General features: G+C 46.5%; 1 protein-coding gene across 2 annotated transcripts in view; it reads left to right on the top strand.

Moving 5' to 3' along the window:
* The window catches only part of UBE2H (ubiquitin conjugating enzyme E2 H), a 56,142-nt gene that overhangs the window by 35,102 nt on the left and 7,805 nt on the right, over nucleotides 1-13,235 (top strand). For both annotated transcript variants that reach the window (XR_012585288.1, XM_074573144.1), the window contains exons 4-6: nucleotides 5,557-5,596; nucleotides 6,304-6,356; nucleotides 10,677-10,805. Coding sequence is in view for 1 of the 2 variants with exons in the window: in XM_074573144.1 (XP_074429245.1) it covers nucleotides 5,557-5,596; nucleotides 6,304-6,356; nucleotides 10,677-10,805 (222 nt within the window). In the remaining variant the exon portion in view is untranslated. The remainder of the gene's footprint in view (nucleotides 1-5,556; nucleotides 5,597-6,303; nucleotides 6,357-10,676; nucleotides 10,806-13,235) is intronic.

Here is a 13,235-nt window from a genome sequence, read left to right as displayed (position 1 = left end):
TGTTGAGGTTGGAAGGGACCTTTAAGATCATCGAGTCCAACCTTTAGCCTACCCTGACAAGAGCCACTTCTAAACCATGTCCCTCAGTGCCCCATCTACCCTTTTTTTAAACACCTCCAGGGATGGTGAATCCACCACCTCCCTGGGCAGCCTATTCCAATGTTTAATAACCCTTTCAGTGAAAAAATGTTTCCTAATATCCAATCTAAACCTCCCCTGACGTAACTTGAGCCCGTTTCGAATAGGTACTAAGCTGAGGACCGGGGCAGAGGTCTTGCTCTCCTGCCCTCTCCCCCGTCTCCTACCACGGTTTCTCAACCTGTGGTGCACGGCGGGCTCGTGATCAGTTACACAAGAAGGTAGTGCCTGAAATGAGTGCAATGTGGTTTTAAAAATAAAAAAACCCAAACATGTTCCCTTGCAGGCTTTTGGACGTTTGGGGGGGGGAGTAATAAACATTGTTTAGACTAATCTTATCTGGCTGTTTGGCAACACTGCAGGAGTACTTGGGAGATCTTTTTCCATTAGGTAGGTTGTCCAGTGGTTAAAAAAAGCGGAGGAAAAAACACTGCTCTTGACCTCTCTGTGCTGTACATAAGCTCTTGCGTGCTGATCTCTGTCCACATAGTTCTGCCCCAAGCCTTGGGTGGTCACACAAGCCACCTTGATTTGGTGTGGGATTTAAAACTCGCTGCATCCTGCTTCAGAGAGACTGTAGCCACCCTTCCCACCTCGTCAGCCAGGCAGTCTGAACCGTTTCCTGATTTGGCCTTAATCTCTCATTAAAAATAAAACTTTGAGGCTTGACGGTCTCACTGCACTGGGAAGTCAGGAGTGCTCATACACACTTGTCCTGTTGGCTCTTTGTTTGGCACCATGGTGGAATCTGCTGTCACAGTTGTTCAGGTAGAGAAGTGTCCAGCTGGCCTTATTTTATGAGCAAAGAGAGCCGACACGTGGGCAAGCAGTGGTTAGTTTGGGATGGGTAAGTGGATATAAATTAGCTCCCCTCTGGCATGTTCCCCAGAGACGGTGGGAAGTCCTCTTACAGTTATTGCTGGTGTGGGTCGGCCGTGCAGCTGACTCTTCGCAAGAAGACGCGAAGCCGGGAGGCTGGGATGTGCTGTGTTTGCTGGCGTGCTGCTTTGCCTCCTTCCTGCATGTTTCACCAGGGCTAGCAGCACCGGCATCGCTTTGAAGAGCTGTGCTGCGGGGGGGAAAAAAAGTCTCTTTTGGGGACGTCTCACCTAACCTACCAGCTCAGCTGGCTGTACTTTGAGCTCAGATAAACAACTGACCACCTTTTGAAGCGCCGCTTGCTGGATTGCAGCCGGTTCCTGACTTGGAGGAGAAGCACCAGGAGGTACAGGAAGCTTTCTTCCGCTGTGGGCCAGCGTTGTGCAGCTGGAGCTGTGAAAAGAGCGAGGAGACAGTCTCCAGCCTAGGTTTCTGATCCCTCTTATCTCCAAGTTTTGAGTCCTTTTGTGCCTGAAGGGTAGATGAGGGCTCTACCAAGGTAGGGGATGTTTTTTAGATCACAGTCCAGCCCTATAGGCATAGTGATAGGGGAGCAATCGATGCGGAACAGCCTCTTGCAGGAGTTTTCTGCCTAGAGGCTCCACAGGACAACCAGAGGTGCCTTGAGAGTCCTCAGTACTCCCCAAGTTATCCAGGGATTTGGGATCTACCTCTTGGAGGAGAACTTGCTGGCAGAACAGCTTGCGACAGCCCGTTGGTGCCGGCAGTGCCTTCTAGCCCTTTCTTGGGAGCTTTAATCTGCAGTTGTTCAAGAGAGACGCTGACATCAGCATAAGTGTGAAATTCCTCCCTGGTTCTCCACTGCGGTTTTGCTCACCTGGAGACCGCGTTCAGCTCTCGCCCAGCCACAGGGCCCCATCCTCGGAGTGACCGCTTGGACCAAACTGTGAGTCTGTGGCCTGGAAGTTCAGACCCGTCCATGGTTGGTGCGTGCACGCAGTGAGAGAACTTCATTTAATGCTGGAATATGTCCAGCTGCTGGAGCTTTATGAATGTTCTTGTGTTTCCAGCGTCGAGGAAGATTGACAGCCTTTCAGTTAGCTGAGTTTTAATTTAAAAATGTGCTTCTCTTCAAAGATTTTGTCGACCCAAGGAGCGATTACTCCAGGGCTATTGCTGAACTACCAGCATTTTTGAAGGTCAGCATCTGCATATTGGTCTCAGCGTCTTCCAGTGTCGGAACAGATGTGTCTCTTTCTATTGTGTAACTCCTTTGTGGATGTACAGGTTTTTTTCTGTTGTCACCCAAAGGAAAGGCTTTTTGTCCATACAGATTTTAGGCAGTCCTGCTTTACTTTCAAAGAGAAGCCTGGATCTTGCTGTCCTTTATGGCGTGTGGACTGCAGCCACTCTGCTGCTCGAATTCTTCCTAAGCGTTGGTTATTCCAGGGTTCAATGTGAATATCGTTTTAAAATGTTAAATTGTTTACAGCCAGTCCCGTACACAGAATCGCGACTGCTCAGGCTGTGACTTTGGCTTCGTGCTGCAGGCTGTGGTGAGAACCCAAAATCAAGAGCCTGTCCCTTGGTACTCTTGGCGGAGCGCTCACCTTGAGTTCTGCGCAGTGTATTAGTTGGGGTGTGCCGTGTTCAAGACTATGGCAGTAAGCCTGCCCCAATGTTTATGCCGGCTTGGGAGGTCTTTTTTTACTCCTGACTTCCTCTTTAAATTGGAATTTCATTTTTACCTGGGTGCTTATGCTTGCTTTGTCTTTTGTATTTGGAGAAATAAATACAGAGCAAGTCATACTGACTTATTGGAGGAATATTGGTGCTTTATCACTGCAGGTGACTTGACATTTCAAATAGAGGAGGAGATAATAGGTTTGAGCTTCTTTCTGGGTCAAGAAAAGGAAAAACGTTGAACAGAGTTGCTCTGGGCCTGGGCAGTTTGTCTGTAGGAGAACGAGACTGGGAGGACCTTGAAGAATTGCAACAACCTGGAAAACAAGGAATGCGGGAAGAGGATGTTTGTGTTCTTTCTTGAAGAACAACTCTTTCATTTGCAAAGCTTGAGACCAAGGACAGTGTGAAAGAAGGGATTGTTCCTTGCCTGGATGAATGCAAAGATCACAGGGAAGAATTACAGATCTCTAGCACAGGAGCTGCTTGCGCAGACAACCTTAATCTCTTCTACCTGGACATCAAGTGCAGCTTAAATGCTGAAGTGTGTGTATGAAGAATTGACCAAAACCTTACAGGTGGGTTTGCAGCACACCCTTGTCCAACCAGCTGCAAGTGGCTGTGGTAGAAGGTCCTAGGAAATAGGTGAGATGCTCAGAAAACCAAAATAAGAGAAGGCAGAGGGATGCGTGCATCTAGATGGGTTAAAGAGAGTCAGCCTGTGCCCCAGATACCAGAACAAAGAGTGTTTAATTCAGCAGGTTTACACATTACCATCCTATTCTTGTTACCTGGTGTCTTCCTCATCCTCTCCTCTATTCTGCTTTATCAGAATCTTAACTCTATTTTTCCCCCCCTAAGAGAGGGACGAGATTTAGAATCGGGATTGGTGCTTGCTGCAGCTCTCCAGTGCCGGCATAATGGATCCGTGACCTGATTTAAACCTGTGAGAGCTGCCATAACGTAAATATTTGATGGAGCTATGGCTTCCCTTTTTAAGTCTGCTTCAGTTTTTCAAGCTAAAGCATGGCAAAGTATTCCTGAAAGACACTTGTTAGCGTGGAGTTGTTTATGCAGTTCCCAGTTCTTCTTTTAGAGATTGTTCTGGCTTCGGGCATCATTTCAACCTTGCGTTGTATTTATGCAAAATCCGAGCAGTACAAGTAAACATGAAATTATTTTTGTGTCATAATACGTGGAAAAAAAGGGAGTTAAATCCATATGTCAGCTCTTAGCCCAGATGGGAACCATGCTGTCACTCAAATTGTGGTCGCTCCTTGTTTGGGCAGACATGGTACACCAGCGCTACTGCAGTGCCTCAGCTGGTGTAGCTGGATAAAGGTGGTGAAGGTGGAGGATTTGCTGAACGGTAAACAGTGACGTGTTTCTACACATCTTGGACTGCTCTGGAGAGAAAATACCTGTGTGCTTTGAGTCCCGGAAGGAGCTTTTTAAATGGATTGAGTCAATATCCCAGACCTAAATTTCTTACTCGTTTTTATAAACATAGACCTCTGTCAGGAGGAATAATCGCTATTAGCTAAAGTAGATTTCTGCTTATTGCAGAAAGGCGCAATTCCTATGTGGGCAGTGTTCGTAGGGCTTTACAGGCTGCAGGATGGCGGTGCAACAGAGGAAAGAAGGTTTTATTTTACCTTCTGAAAAAAATCGGTGCTAAGATCTGGAAGTATCTTAACCTGGGACTGATGAAGGGTTGCAGCAGCCCTGCTGGGCAGAGCCCAAATGATTTGGCCAAGCCAGCAGAAGTGTGTAGGAATACTGGCTCCATTTGGCAGTGAAATAACTGGAAAACCCAGTTTTGGATCCCTGCTCCATGACCATTCTGTGCTGGGGACATGTCCCGCACCCAGGTGTTTGGGTTCCTCCTATTGAAAGGAAAGGGAGGAGTTTGGAAGCTGGATTCTGCATCCACTCACAGCCATCGTCTGAAGCACTAAGCTTTGCTTTTGGGGTGGACGGGCTTTACTTCTACAGGCTATGGTGCGAAGTATGATGTGTTACAATTCCTGTAATATCTTTGTTTTATAAACTGTATTGGTGGGAGAAGAGGGGCGTGTTTTTTGAGGTCCTGTCTGTCTTGAACTTGAGGTTAAAGTAGGCGGCTGGAAAACACGGCTTACCCTCGATACAGCTATCAGATATAGTCTTTAAAGTGTGAGGCATCTTCTGCGGTGATGTCGTAAGTCTTGAAACCACAGGATTTTTAAAAATAATTTAATTTGCCAGTCAGGACAAAGAAAGCACTGTCAAATCTAGAAGTCTGAAATGTGGACAAAGCCAAGATGAGCTTTCTTATTCTAGGCCTTGCGTCTGAGCTGTTTTCTTTTCTAGGAGACCAGAGGTACCAACTGATGAATGAATTGCTGTATTGATGCGAAACTTGAAGTATTGGCTCTCTGCACCAGTCTCTGCCCCTGAATGGCTTATAAATGTAGACTAATGTTGCAACTTCATAGAAAATCTTTGCTGGAAGACATTAGAAAAATATAATCTTAAAGCAAATGCTGAACTTTAGTTTTGTGTTTAGAGTTTATTCAAGAGATCCTTGCAGCTTTTAGAAACACTTCATCAGATGTGGGTGTTTGATTGTGCTGACGGGCAGTTGTTTTCAAGATAATACCGAACCACGAAACCTTTGCGGTACGGTTGTGCTGTAAGCAGAGGGTTTTGCTGAATTTCGAGGGAATGACAGAGGACCCTAGGGTCAGAATGTTGCCTGTGTATTTTAAAGGTTACATAGCTATATATAGCTAAAGCTGGGTTTTCTTTGAAATGAGTGAGATGAGTCCTTGTTCAGTAAATTCCAGACTTCTCTTGTAAAAACAAAAAAATCTTTGGCTGTTTTCTGCTATTTACCAGTGTGTCTCTTTGCAGGATTCATGAATAAAATTTTCCATCCCAACATTGACGAAGCGTAAGTAAATCCCTAGCGTGTGGGTTTTTTCTAAGGAGTTTGTCTAATTGTAACTGTATTTTGGCTTCACAATAATACGCTGATGAGTTGAATAATGCTTTCATCAGTCTCAGAGTCCCGAGAGAGGGATCTGATGGAAGTAGATGTTGTCACAAGTTAACTTTCAGGAGTAGTTCAGGCTGTGGACAAGACTGGAGAACTGCGTGCTGCAGACCCTCTTGCAGATGTGGTCGTTTTATTGCAACATGCTTCGTTTACAAAAAATTCAAGGTTGCCAGTCCCCCTCCTCGTTGGCATTGTGCCGGCTTTCTAGAAACAAGGAGCAGCAATCAGCTACGCTGTAGCTCCCTCTTTAGCTGGAGTTCACATCTATACTAAAATTCTTTAAGACATAAGATGTTTTGCCACACTTTATTTCAGTTAAGATTGTTAAGGGGAGCCACCTATGCTTCAGTCTCTCCAGCAGAGCTCCGTTTGGACCAACTAATTCAGTAAAGGCACCAATTTACTTTCTTTTGTGCAGAGTACGAAGGTTCACGTAGTTAAAGGCTGCCCCCCTATTAACCACAAGAGAGGGGTAAATCATAGCTTATCTGAAACTGTGGGGCAGAGGCAGGGCAGGGGAAGGGAGGGGGTAGATTACATTAAATCCCCAGAGTATTTGTGCGTGTGACTGTGTTTAATTCCATCCTTTCCATATGTTTCAGGTCAGGAACTGTATGTCTAGATGTAATCAATCAAACTTGGACAGCTCTCTACGGTGAGTTTGGCATTTCCCCGAAAGCTTATCACGTGAACATCCATATTTGGTGCGTTAACATAACACAGCTTGCTGGAGACAGATGATCTTATGCCAACTTTTTTTTTTTTAACTGAAGTTTTAGACTCCTCACTGAGCCACGATCACGTGAAAAATAGGATTTTCATGTGAAAATACTTTCGTAAGCTGTCTGTCTGCCAGAGAGGCAAAAATATTCCATAAAGCTCACAAAGGATCACTCAGTTCGTTGCCAGACAATACCAAGCAACTGCACAACAGCACCCCACCATGATTCAGCATTGAAAGAGAGGAGTGACTGTATCTAAAGTGAAACCTAGTTCCAGCTGCCCCATCCACGTTCCGTACGTACATTCGAGCTGGTATTCTTTGCACACAAGGCTATGATCCCACTTCTACAGAAGATGGCACCAGAAACCATTCCTGTTTGTCATGGCAGCATCGTTTCATTGCAGGCTAGGAGGTGGTATCGCATCTAATGACTGCACTGCGTACTGCAGTTTTGGGTTTCCCATTAGGTTGTTTTCTGGCTATAACTCTCCTTTTTAGAGATCTAAAAAGATCAGCTGGTAGCTGAAGACCCATTAAAATTGCATTTAGGGAAAGCTGAAATTGTTAAAAGGAATGCAGCTGAGTATCTAGTCTGGGTTGGCTGCATTTTAAAAATGTGAACTTCTTCAGATCTTCCAATTATGCTTTGTGGAAGAGTATTCAGGGAACGCACACATCAAATCCTTCACATTCTTCCACGAAAAACTGATTTTGCCTATGTAAGTTGAAGCTTTGAAGCAGTTGCTAGAGAGACAAGCCACTTCACCTTCCTTTCCTCACAAGGACAATTTGTAAGGAAATACCAGACTTGGTGAATCCTAGGTGGGAAATTGCTATAGCAACTTGTTGAACTTTAACTCCTCATCAGAATGCTTGAAGCCTTCATTTAGTACTTGCATGGCATACACTTCACGTGGTTTTGTTGTGAGACATCAGCATAGCCGTGACCTAGGTGGTGTTGCTAATGGAGGAAGAGGATGCTCTTGTGTCCTGGGAGGATCCGATGCGAGGCGGAGGAATTAAAGCCGTATTAGCAAACCAAGCCCTCTGCTGGGGATGAGCCTGCACGGTTGAGTCGGCAGCAGAATCCAGGACAGTTGCAGCATGGGCTGCTGTTCCAGTCCTTAAATGCCACCTGCGGAGTGTGGGGATGACTGGACAAAAGAAAATCGCTCCAGTGTAACTGTGGAGCTGGTTTTTGTGCTCTGGCAGTTTGGGTTTGCTTTGGAAGCCATGCATGGATAGCCTCCTTGTTCTGCAGCACGCTCTCACAGACGGCCACCGTGGGGTTTCTGCACTATTTCCAATTTCATGGGAAGGTTTTCTGTGAGAGGTTTCCTAATGAGTGCTGCTGGGTTTTTTTGTCATCGTTGTTGCTTGTAAAGGTAGAAAAAACAGCTTGGTATTTACCATGCTTGTGATGTATTAATAACAGCAGGCTTTCAAAAATCTTCTGCGTTTTTGCTTGCGATATCAGTGATGGGTGTTAGGCAACTTGAAGGTATCAGGTGTGTATTCTGTACAGAGCACCTTCCACAGTAACGGGTGAAAATTAGCATTAGAAAGTGCATCGCTTGACAGTCATCTTATTGCAAACGCCCCTTGCCTTGCTGCACATGCCTTGCAGCTGCAGGGAGGACACTGGGGTGCCTGCATTCGCTCTGCCCCTTCGCTCGGAAGTCATCAAACATTGGAGTGCCAACATCACCCCTTCGCTTCCAGGGCTTTGCCTCCTTGTGTGAAATAAGGGGGTGGCCCATTTGTGAACGTGAAATGAAAAGGGGGAAATAATATTTCCCGGTGCCTCTCGGCACATCTGTGTTGTTTGGAGCGTCACCCCTTTAAACCGGAGTGCTCCTGCGCTGGCAGAGGATATGGGTCAGATAAGTCAAGGAGCAACTAAGGTGGAAGAGACCCAGAATAGCTACCAATAAATTCATGAGGACCTTGTGGTTAAATTCCCTCTCCTTCCCTAATGAAGTATCAAGTCCCTAGTGCTGTGCTTAGGCTTCCCGCACACATTCAACTAGTTCCTGCTAAGCCAATGCTGCTTTGGGAGATTTGGAAGAAAGGGGAAATCACTGAGTTCTCTTAAAGAAGAAAAATCCCTGCAGTGTGTCCTGTGAGCTGTGGTGGCCTCCCAGGGCTCTGCTTGCTCAGCCTACATTATAGTTTAGTTGTCTAATGGCCACAAGAGATACTTGATCTAAGCCTAATCCGTGGAGAGACTTCACCCAGGAGCAGGTGATTTCACAAACTAAAATCAGCTTCTTGCTGACAGTGTCTGAACCAAATCCCCGGGAGGTTTACCTGATTTACCAAAGGCAAGCCACTACCAGGGCAGAAAATATTCTTATAGAGCTTTCTCACTGGTTTCTGTCGTCCCTTTTTGGATTAGGATTCTTCTTCCAGTTGCTGTTGTGCTTCATCCTCGAAGCAGCTGGTGGCATCTGGCCGCTCAGTGTGCCAGCCATGGCAAATTTGGTCAAGGCACTGAGTGTGCTCTGAAGCGCTTCGTCCCTGTCCTCAGCCAATATTAGAAGGGGCAACAGCTTCTGTATAGCAGAGCCCAGCCCATGGCTATCCGTAGCCATCGATGCCATTGCTTTTTGCAGTTGGGTGGTGCAGCATCAGCTATAATGAACTCTACGCCCCTGAGTGTGTAAAGCCACAGCCTTTCCTCTTGCTCAGCAGCGTTTATGCTGAAGGGGTGACTGAAGTAGCCATAGCACAGTGTCTATACGTCCCGGATGTGTTGATGCAGGAGGGAAGAACTGATAAAACCTGGAGGCTCCTTTAATCCTCTTGAGGAAGCTCTGAAAGCACACCCATTGGTAGATCCTCAGGGGTTGTAACATGGGGCAGTGGTGACGCTCTGCCTGGATCTACTGTGCAGCTCTTTCAAGGCTGTATCTTTGCTGGTGGTGGAATTGGAGCCTGGTTTTCTGTGGCTGCAGCCCAGAGCCACAGCAACCATTTGCACAGGGAGAGCACTTGGAAATCTCTCCCTGTACCTGCCCACCCATTTTTGATGAATCTTTAGAAAGTTAACAGCTCTGAGGTCCTTGCCCACTGTCAGATCTGGTTGAATTTAGCATCTCCATGAGGCTTGACAATGGCTGGGCTCAGGAATAGTCACACAGCCTTGTTCCTGTAAGAGGCAGGTTGAGATGGTTGACTGCTCCCATGGGGGATCCTAGGGAGCGTTGGGCTTCCCTTCTGACAGCTCTGCTTGGACCCGTGCTAGAGGAGCTTGGTGATGCTCATCCGCAGGCAGGATTTCTCTGCCACCAGGAAGGAGTCTCTCCCTTTAATTAGGGAGGAAAGGGGGATGCTGATAAAAGAAGTGCAGAATGTTCACAAACGAAACCCAACAGAAGACCCCATACAATGACTGCTGGTCTGCCTGTATCGGCAGCTCTCCAGTGGCTGAGGCAAAACCTGGTGCAAGCCCTGCCCTGGGGGCTTAATCTCTGCTCTGTGTGGGTGTGCGTGGTCCTCCCGAAGGTCCCGAGGAGGAATGATGGCACAGGGCTTGTTTCTGAACACCCCCACTGCTTGTCGTCTCAGGGATGTGGGAAGAGGGTTTCGTGTATCCACAATTACTCATCAGCACCAGAAGTATGTTTCCTGTTGTGGATTATTTAGTGACAGATGCCAACTGGCACCAAGGTGTTAATGCGAGCTCCTCACATCCTGCGAATTGTTTTGAGTTGGAGGGGGGACTTGTTGGTTGCTCTTTCTGTTAACATAATAATTTAAAGCACTTTGGAAGATGCTTTGTGCTTGAGATACATCAATTTAGTCATGTGGCGTAAGACATTTAGTGATAGAAGGAGCCAGAATTAGGAGAAGAATTCAGTGAGAGGTGAAGCACAGTGCTTTGTTTTTCTTTTTTCCTTTTTTTTTTTTTCAGCCAGGGCTGAGCCTCAGTGGGAAACAAGACAATGGTGTCCTTCCACTTCTTTGCTTAACCCACACATACCTCTGTATCTACGTTGCTGGGATGTCGAGTAGTTTGTGCAGTCAGCTGAGGAGCTGCAGCACACCTCCAGCAGCAGCAGAAGCTCCCTCTCGGCCCTGTACGCGCTTTCCCTGCTGCCGTTTCCTTCATTTTACCTGGTGCCCGGATTTTCAGTGTGTTTGCTCTTGAAGCTTTGTGCTGCTGTTTCAGTGCCGGTGCTTGCAGGATGATTAATCGGACTGACTCCAGGTCTGTGGACATGAACAACTGTGTTCTTTCCCTTGCAGATCTCACCAATATATTTGAATCGTTCCTGCCCCAGCTGCTGGCCTATCCTAACCCTATAGATCCTCTAAATGGTGACGCTGCAGCCATGTACCTCCACCGACCAGAAGAGTACAAACAGAAAATTAAAGGTAAGGGTGTAAATAACACATTGCGGAATGAGTGACATTACTGTGATTCCACCCTGTGTGTCAGTTCCCATTCTTCCCCATCACAGGGTCCCTGTCAATTTTGAATTGGGGTAATCTGAAGTCAGGGGTGGATGAACTCCGGCTGCTTGAAGACTAAAGCTGGCGCATGCAGTATGTGGGGCAGGATTTTTAAGTCATGAGCAGACCCTAAGCAGGGAAGGCTGTAAGCGAACTGGGTTAGGATTCAACATGATTTTGAGAAATCGGAGGAGCGATTCGGAAGAGAAGGGACACGGAAAAAGTGCTAAACTGAAACGGGAACATCCAGTTGCACAATTATGAATAGAAAGTGACTTGTTAGCAGTTCTGTGCAAAGTTATCTGAGAGCAGCAATCAAGGAATCAGTGGTGATGCTGTTGCAGAAAGCACTTTTGTACTGTGACAGAGGAGGCATTTTCTGTAAATGCCAAGTGATCCTTCCTTGCTACTTCCTGCTCCAGACGAGGCTTCCTAGTGCTGCGCCCAGTTCAGGGACCACCATTTAAGAAAGCTGCAGACCAATTTGTAAAGTCTGGCAGGGTGTAACAAGGACAGATGGTCTTGAAGATGCGTCTTAAGAGGAGAGGGGGAAAGAATTGGGGGAGTTTAATCTGGAGGACCCAACGGGGTTGTGAACTTTGACGTGTCAAAGGTGCCTTCAAAAAGGAAAAGAATGATTTATCCTGTGATCAGAGTGAGCGGGATGTGGTCACAGGTGTTTACCTCAGCTGGGGGAGCCCAGGCTAAAGATTAACAGTGTCTGGTGAGGGTAGGTGAGTGCTGGCAGAGCCAGTGAAGGTACTGGTGTGTCTGCTCCTGGGAGGATTGGAAGGACGTGTTAGACAAGGCTGAGGAATGGAGTCAGTACCTCCTTGGGATCAGGGAAGGCTGCTGGTAAGGAGACCCAAATATTTTTGGATAAGTCTGGCGACAGAAGGACTGTCCTAGCAAGCTGGTATGTGAGACCAAATTGAACTATGTAAACATAAGAAATGAAATAAAAAAAAAAAAAGAATTCCACTTTAAATTCATGCTCTGCCTTCCCTGGAATCAGCTGCATGAAGACAGGAGCAGGACAGCGTTTCCTGACATGAGAAGCCTATGGCAAAGCCGTGGACTTTATATCTCCCTTTATCCAGTGGACACAATCAGCATTTAATCCAGTGGTGGGAAATTTACAGCCTTTGGCCCAGATTTGGTCTTCAACTAAGTTTTTAAGAGACCATGACCACCTGATTATTTTTCTTTTTTTTTTTTTCTTTTTTGGTTACTGAATAACCATAAGACTTGTTTGTCTGTGGGAGCCCTGCCAGAAAAGATTTGCAGGGCCTGTTCAGCAAGGAGAGCCTCCATGAGCGGCACGATCTAATCGTCTTCCTGGTGGGAAGTGGGGTAGCAGCTTTCCTAACGGAGCATCGTGAAAGCTCGCTCTTGTTCGGAGGGTGCAGTTATCCCGGAAAGACGTGGGATTTGGCGATGGAGTCCTTCCATCAGCTCTGCCATGTCACTCTGGAGTGGTTAAACCTCGAGTCACTTTGTTCTGATGCGAAATGACTCTTCATCAGCTGCAATTTTTGTTTGAGGGCGGAACTACAAATGAGGCCAAGCAAAGCTGTGATTTAAATACTGAGTTGTTCAGCCCACTTTGCTTGACTCCTCTGACAGCTGCATGACAGGATTGTAAGAACTACCCTGCAGATCTGGCCTGCCTCAGTATCTGGAAGTCCATTGCCTGTTTTTTCATATGAACAAGCTTCCAGGCAAAATGGTTTGTCAGATAAAATCTCCAGGGCCGACACAAGGGGCAGTTTGGGTGTCCTCTATGCTTTAATGAAATAGGATTAAAAAAAGATACACCCTTGGCGGGGGGGGGGGGGGGAATAAAAAAAATTGATGCTAGCCAACAGCAGGTGCTCCGAGGAAGATCTGAGGACATCCCTCAGGGAGGCTAAATGGGATAGTCTGCTCCCTCGTTTCCATCCCGACAGCCAGGTACAGGCAGTGAAGATGATCTGGAAGGAGTTTTAAGTGCTTGCAACATGTCTCATGTTCCATATACCCAAGGGTCCTGCCTCTGCTGTCTCTTCCCAGGCTTGCGTGACAAGTATAAGATAGAGCTAAACACTGTCATTCTTCATACTGTAGCGTTTTTAAAAATAGCCTTGGACATGTTAAAATTGATGCAATGGATTGTAGCAGCTTCTCTGCTCTGGGAAACTCAGTAGTGCAGATACATAATTTATTGCTGCTTTTCTTCATTTTTTAGTGATGAGCGCACAGAACGGTTGTTTGACATAGCAGTAGCGAAGAGATGGGTGTAGGCTTAGAGATGTGGCCCAAGATTTGTAGTTCCTGTAATTTTTGGTATGAGACCCAAACGAGTGAGGATCT

Source organism: Larus michahellis, chromosome 1 (genome assembly GCF_964199755.1).
Source record: "Larus michahellis chromosome 1, bLarMic1.1, whole genome shotgun sequence".
NCBI lineage: Eukaryota > Metazoa > Chordata > Aves > Charadriiformes > Laridae > Larus > Larus michahellis.
Note: the sequence above shows the minus strand (reverse complement) of the source record. Positions and strands in the feature narration are given on the sequence as shown.